The sequence below is a fragment of the Etheostoma cragini genome, chromosome 8 (assembly GCF_013103735.1).
Source record: "Etheostoma cragini isolate CJK2018 chromosome 8, CSU_Ecrag_1.0, whole genome shotgun sequence".
Lineage (NCBI taxonomy): Eukaryota > Metazoa > Chordata > Actinopteri > Perciformes > Percidae > Etheostoma > Etheostoma cragini.
The window spans coordinates 1,033,021-1,039,858 of record NC_048414.1 but is presented as its reverse complement, the minus strand read 5'-3'; the positions used below and the strand labels follow the sequence as shown (position 1 = coordinate 1,039,858).

Sequence of the window (6,838 nt, the reverse complement as noted above, 5' to 3'; positions counted from 1 at the left end):
CCTCCACCCCTTTTTTTTTAATCCCCAAAATAACTTTTTTCCAACTTCAAAAAGACGCTCCAAGCTGCAAAAAAACCCAAAGAAGTCTAATGTAAATCACTGTAAATTGACTGAACGATCAGATCCACTTACATCAAAGTCCACTTTCTCGCCATCGGGGATCTTCGGAGCGCTAGGCCTGCAGGGGAGAGCGTGCTGATTATAAGGTTCTTTAAAGGCTTTTTGTGGGTGTTTTTAGCCAATCGTGTCGGACTGAAACATCCGAAGAAATGATTTGAATTTAAGAAAACAGGAGAAGGAGACTTACTTGAACTTTGGCTTCTCCTCTGCGGGTTAGAGAGTGAAGAGGGGACAAGTACACGTCATGGGGTTAGAAACAGATGGTTTCTCAGGCATTACATGGACTTAAGTGCATGTTCTTCTCTCTATCTCTCTATAGATATATATATATACATACATATATATATATATATTAGATTAAGATTAAAAGGTGTAAATTGTAGCCTCAGTTGTTTGAAGTTAGGGTTAGAAGTTGAACTGCAAGGTGAGAGCAAACCAACGAAAACTTCACATGTAAAAAAAAAACGGAACAAAAACGTTTTTTAACTTTTTTTTTTAACCCTCGTGTCGTCTTCTCGTCAAAATGGAAAATCAACACTTTTGTTGACGCTTTTTATCGATGTTTTTAACTTTTTGTTACGTTTTTGTCCCTTTTTTGATGTTTTCAACACTACGTAACACCAACTTATTAACTTTAGTTTTACAGTTATTTTGGGGATTTATTGTCAATAAACCTAATTTTTAGGAAATTATACCTAATGTTTGAGTTAGAAAAGCAGAAATTAGGAATTATTGAGACTAAAATTAAAGGAATGGATGTTGATGATAATCACAGACTGGAATATGTCAACTTTTACTCAATACTATTTCAAAAACACTTCCATTTGTTTTACAATGCTATAAAATTGAATAAGACGCCCCAAAATGAATGAAAGTAGAGATGTGTACTTGGCAAAGAGCGTTGGGCGGAATCAATCATGTTATTTTGGGGAATTAAAAAGAACATTGATATAGGAACACGGGTCCATGACCAGAGGACAACACGAGGGTTAACACTTTTGTGAACAATCTTGCTGTGAGTAACACTCTGTGTTGTATTATTACTTCTAAAGCTGAAAAAGAAGTTGCTTGAAGTTTGGATTTTTTTACCGTACCACCAGTGTGTTGTCATGTTTTTTTTTTGGCTTGACCCCAAAATCATTTATACACAAGCATGACACAATCATGTCCCCCCCCCCCCCCCCCCCCCCCCCCCCCCCCCCCCCCCCCCATTTCTCCGTAGTCTTTGCACCCAGATTTGGGCGTCTCCATGCCATGCAGACGACGACTGGCGTAGCACGGGTGTAGCGGTCGGGTCGCTAAGCGCGTGTTAGCATCTCATAGTCTTTCCCCCTTTTTCTCCACTAGCATTTTACATTGTGTCCTCTCTTATAAAGCTCTCACAATCGTGTGAATTTCGGTGTCTCAGTGCCAATTGGGCATTAAATTCCAGACATTGTTTTTGTTATGGACAGCAGGCGTTCCCCGAGTACAGACGTCAGACCCGGACACTGAGTGTCCTTCCAAAACCAGAATGACAGATATCAGATTTGGTCACAAGTTTCTTTCAAAAAGATTTAAAAAAAAACAAAATCTACATACCTTCCTCTTCAAAGGCCTCTGCATGCAGCAAGCATCCCAATCAAAAAGCAGAATAGACAACACGGTTAGCAAGCGCTCCGAGAGCAGCAAACTGTACATCCTGTCAGCTAAACACAACGCTGGGGCAGACACTAAATTCACCAATTTGTAATCACCATGAAATCTCCAAAAAATAAGTCTCCAAAAAATAGCTGAATGTCCAAAATTAACGGCCAGCAGCGCAGCGCAAATAAAGGCCAGTTTCCTAAAATGTGTCCCACCGACATGTGAGCATAACATAAGATGGTGTAACAGTAGTAAATTAATAGGATGGAAATGACATTAATGACTGTTAAATTGTACTATTATACACCTATTTACACTATTGTATTTACACTATTGTATTTGCACTATTGTATTTGCAGTATTTTCACTACTACTGTAACAGTTGTAAATCTAGAAAAAAGATTAAATCTGAGATCTTTTTCTCTTCTTTCAAATTAACTCAAGTGTATTTTCATGCATAAAATAAGCAGCTACATGTATTTAATCTGAAGAATTATAAAAAAGCGAGCATGTACTCCAAATACAAGCGCTTAGAGTACACGTTGTACAGTAGTGTCAGATTGATTAAAGAGGCCAAAGTAAGTTAAGTTAGACAGGAATAACACGTTGTGACAACTTGGATTATTTAAAAAAAAAAATTCCAGAAGTGGTGAATCTTTAATTTCAGTTTGTGAAAGGATTTTACACCGGAGGACCCAATACAATACATATATCTGCGATATATACTTGTGCTGTATGCTAACGTGTTAGCACAAACAGATTGGACAGATCTAGGACATGTACACATTTTGACTGTCCACGTTTAAGTTGTCTATGCCAGTTTAACTCAGAATGAACTCACTAACAACATAACTAGCCTACTTAAAGAATGACTGAAGGAATCAATGCAGTTTTACTTTTTTAGCCCTTTGAGAACAGGATGCTAACGGTACAAAAGTTTCAAGCTAACGTTGATACGGAGCAGGACTTTGGCTTTTCATATCAGCCTTAAACATTAGCTTCAGTGCAGAAATATCTTCCATATATTAGTCATACGCTAATTATAAGATGGTTTGGGTATGACACATTCAACATCTGTTTATATTGAAATAGAAAAAGTCAAAACCTCCCAACCTGCGCCCCTCTCAGTGCAGCTGTGTTTGACTTTGTCCAGAGGTGAAATGAAGGTCACGTTAGCGTTAGCATTAGCAGACATGGTGAGCATGTGTGCGGACCAGGATGGAGAGGAAAAGTCCCTCCACATCATTCAGAAATACACATGTACTGTGTTGAACGGGGGAGAGACAAACATGTAGTTGATCCTGTTTGAACTGAGCCATGGGTTACTACACAAATGATGTTTCTCATTTCAAAAGATCAGTTTGCAAGTGAAGCTTTCCAAATCAACTCACCACAAAACAATCCTAACTCGCCCTTTCTGATTAACTTTGCTGGATTAACCCTCCCGTTGTCTTCGAGTGAAATTTGACCCATTTTCCAAAGGTTTCTACATCGCAAATTTGTCGTTTTGTTCCATCAAATTGTCAAAATAAAAATAACGTGGATGGTGTCTTACGCTCTACACGAGTAAGTGCACTCTTCATTAAATCTGGGTGTTTTGTTCTATTTTATAGTATCTTAAAGAAAGAAAAAAACACAAAAGAACGTTGAAAAAAGTGACAGAAATGTCAGAAAGATTTACAAAAATTGGAGGAAAAAATTCACATAAAATGTTGGAAGAATTGACCAAAAAAAACTTGGAAAAAAGTGACCACAAAAATGGGAAAAAACCTCAAAAAAATCAGGAAAAAGTGACAAACTGTCGGGAAAAGCAACACGTGTTGAAAACGGAAAAAGAAACATTGAAAATAAAACAAAACACAACACAAGGGTTAAAACCCATCAGATAAAGTTACAGGTTTTGTGGAACAGAGCCGAGATATTTAGCGAGCAAGGTGACGTATTTGTGCAGAACGAGAGATTCACACAAAAGTAAGAAGTACTACGACAAACTGAGACGTTCTTCAGTTCAGTTATCTTACAAACTGGTTAAAATCATACGTGAAATACACAGCTCAATTCAAATATGATAAAATAAGAATTAGTCTCTCCCTGTTCACTACCCTACATGTGAATTTCCAAGTTAAGGTCCCATGGGGTCCAAAGGAAGGGGGAGGGACTTCGCCTCTCTATGGACGTTAGTGGCGTCTGGCTGGCTGGCTGCAGCCGTTGGAGCGCACCTGTCGCCTGGGAAAGGATGATAGAATAGCCCCTTCCCCCCCTTCATAGCACATACCTTCAGTCTCAGGCTCTGGTTCTGGTTCTGGTTCTGGTTCTGGCTCTACCACTGGTTCTGGTTCTGGCTCTGGCTCTGGTTCTGGCTCTGGCTCAGGGGCCGCCTCTGGCTCAGGGGCCGCCTCAGGGGCCACCTCTACTTCCTGTACTACCTCCTCTTCTACAGCTACACAACATGCAGCGAGTCACCAGGGGAGAGGAAGGGCGGTGAGAGGGTTAATGGAAGCAGGTCAGAGGGAGGGGGGGAGACAGGAGGAAAGAGGTGGTCGGGAGGGGGTGAGTAGAGGAGAAGAAGGGAGGGGAGATAGGAGATATGAGGAGGTTCGTTCATCGCAAGGCAGTTTGGGGGAACTACCACCAGATGGCGCTAAAGCGTGTGAGACAGCAAGCAATTACAGGAGGGAAAAGGTCAGTCAGTGATGGAGGAAATGGGAAATATTCCTGAAGATATCTGCGCTGAAACTCGCTGTGGTCGAAGACAAAAAAAGAGACAAATTCCTTCCTGACGCATCTTTTTTGTTGTTGTTGTTGTTGTTGTTGTTGTGTCTTTTCATTTAAATATCTCAAGAGGCGTTAAGTGTTAACCAGCATGCCACCAAAAAAAAAAAGATCATGTGAAAGTACGACACACACGTTTTTAATGAAGAAAAGGAAAATGGATGACAAATTAGTATGAACGGCATTAGATTTATCGTCTGCAGGCTACGTCTTACCATCGTACTCTTCACGTCCGTCCGAGAAAGAAAGAAGCAGAAGAACATTTAAAAACAAAGATCCCGTTTGTACCCAGTTTTGACATAACATGGAATTTCAAAATGTGGGTACACTGGGGATCCGTGCTAAGCAAACACAACACAGGCCTCCTGGGCTGATGGGCGCTCACAGCCGAGACAAAACAGTGGCTTCCACACTTGAATCTGATAGGCTGCTCAGTCCAGGAGGACTGTGCTGTTGCAGGTGGTCATGCAGAGCAGGACATGTTGCCAACAGGACAGTGCAGTTCATCCGATTTCTATCCTTCAGAATTGAATCTCACACGAGATATCTGACACTGTCCTGATGCCAGCATTGGTGTCTGCAACAGCGGGACGATGATATGTGAGCAGATCTTCAAAGATCTCCAAAGATCTTCAAAGATCTTCAAAGAGCATCAAAGAGAGCGTTTGTTTTTGTTGTTTTTTTTGCACAACTTGAATCTGGAGGAGTCAAGCCAAACCTGTAAACATACGGGTTTCTTTTTGGTTTTCAGTGCAAATAACTCTACAAGGGGATGGAAATCCAGTTAGGCAAGTTTCAGAGATAATAAACTGGGATTTATAGCATGGAACTCCCGACTGTACCTGAACCTATCGTTTGGGACGGGATGGAGGGGGAAAATAGAGCTACTTACCCTCGACCTGATCGCTGCAAGACAGAAGGCAAAGAAACTCAGATTAAGACTTAAATCTAATCATCCATAAATTACTGTGTAAACCCACGCTTGAGTATGGATACGGAGAGTAGTCTGATGAAATAATCGGATCTCAAAGTAGGGCAAGTAGTTGATTATGAAAGATGTCCTAATCACAGGTATTTTGATCAATGTTAAAATCTCTCATTGACTCATGGAAAGATGTTGCATTCATTGAAATACATATTCAAAATCAACACTGAATACAGCTCTAACTGTTAGTACTTTACCCTTTGAAATTTTTTAATTCCCCTTAAAATAAACTGTAGGGTTGGGACGTCATGCTTATGACCCAATTGGATTATTTCCCGATACGTTGGCGCCGATTTGATTTGAGTTCTTGCGGATTGGAGTATTGCGTTTTTTTTTAAACTTCTTTAACAAAAATGAAAAGTTGAATAACATACTTATAGAGACGATATATCATGAGACATTTAGAAAAACTCAGTTGTTTTCTAAGATGAATGCACATCACACGTCAGTCAATCAATCAGTCTGACATTTATTTGTTCACAGTTTGTTTATTTTTAGGATAATCCCCTTGTGCATCCCCTTGTGTGTCATCCTCGAAATTTAGTTTTGTAAAAGAAGAACATAACATGGATTTTCTGCAGGTCTGAGACCAGGCGGAGCAGTGGCTTTTCACCGATTGCAAGACCCATGCGAACCCAGAGCATGCTGGGAAACGCCGGGCTCTCAGTTGATCTAACAGCTGATTGGTTCACAATCGACTCAACATGATGATGCTTTATATAAACTTTTTAATGTTTTTGAATCGGAGGGATTTTAACTGCTATTTGTCTGATTTGAAGGGTTATTCTGTACAGAACACACGTTGTGTGGCTGATAGTGACGTTAAGAAGTCAGAGAGAGTAAATCCGTTCAGATCACCTACATCATCTACAGTCTGTTATTTAAAATCGTGAAAGGCGCTAACTCAACGTCTGCTTTGCGTCTTTCTACAGAGCGTTTGACTGCAAAAAGATGCCGTTGAATTAACTTCTCTGGGGCCAACAGAAAAGCCAGCACGTGGACCTCGAGTTGGGATTATTTCGTCAGACCCCTCAACAGATGGCTGACATTTGTGCATGAAAATGTGAAAGGGACTTACACTTCTTCGGTGTCGGACATGGTGACAGTGGACTTTACAACCTGTAGGAGAAAGAAAAAAAAGAGAAGGAGAAGAAGAGAGGAAGTTAAAATCTGTCTGCAAGGAGCAACTGAGCTACAGTCTTTGTATTTATAGCCCGGGATTAAGTTGCAGACGTCTTAAATATCTGCTGCCGACCCCACCTTGACCAAACCGCACCACCCGGCTGCCTTGCACATATTTCACTCCCACCTTAAAAAAAACTACAACAATGTTAA

At 40.5% G+C, this 6,838-nt stretch overlaps 1 protein-coding gene across 1 annotated transcript in view; it reads right to left on the bottom strand.

Moving 5' to 3' along the window:
* The window catches only part of LOC117948991 (troponin T, fast skeletal muscle isoforms-like), a 12,600-nt gene extending 5,973 nt beyond the window's left edge, over nt 1-6,627 (bottom strand). Inside the window, exons 1-7 of the mRNA XM_034878963.1 lie at nt 6,582-6,627; nt 5,411-5,424; nt 4,734-4,742; nt 4,022-4,186; nt 1,702-1,719; nt 308-326; nt 112-178 (exon numbers count right to left, since the gene is read on the bottom strand). Of these exons, the coding sequence (XP_034734854.1) occupies nt 112-178; nt 308-326; nt 1,702-1,719; nt 4,022-4,186; nt 4,734-4,742; nt 5,411-5,424; nt 6,582-6,601 (312 nt within the window). The 5' untranslated portion in view covers nt 6,602-6,627. The remainder of the gene's footprint in view (nt 1-111; nt 179-307; nt 327-1,701; nt 1,720-4,021; nt 4,187-4,733; nt 4,743-5,410; nt 5,425-6,581) is intronic.
* Between the last annotated feature and the right edge of the window lie 211 nt (nt 6,628-6,838).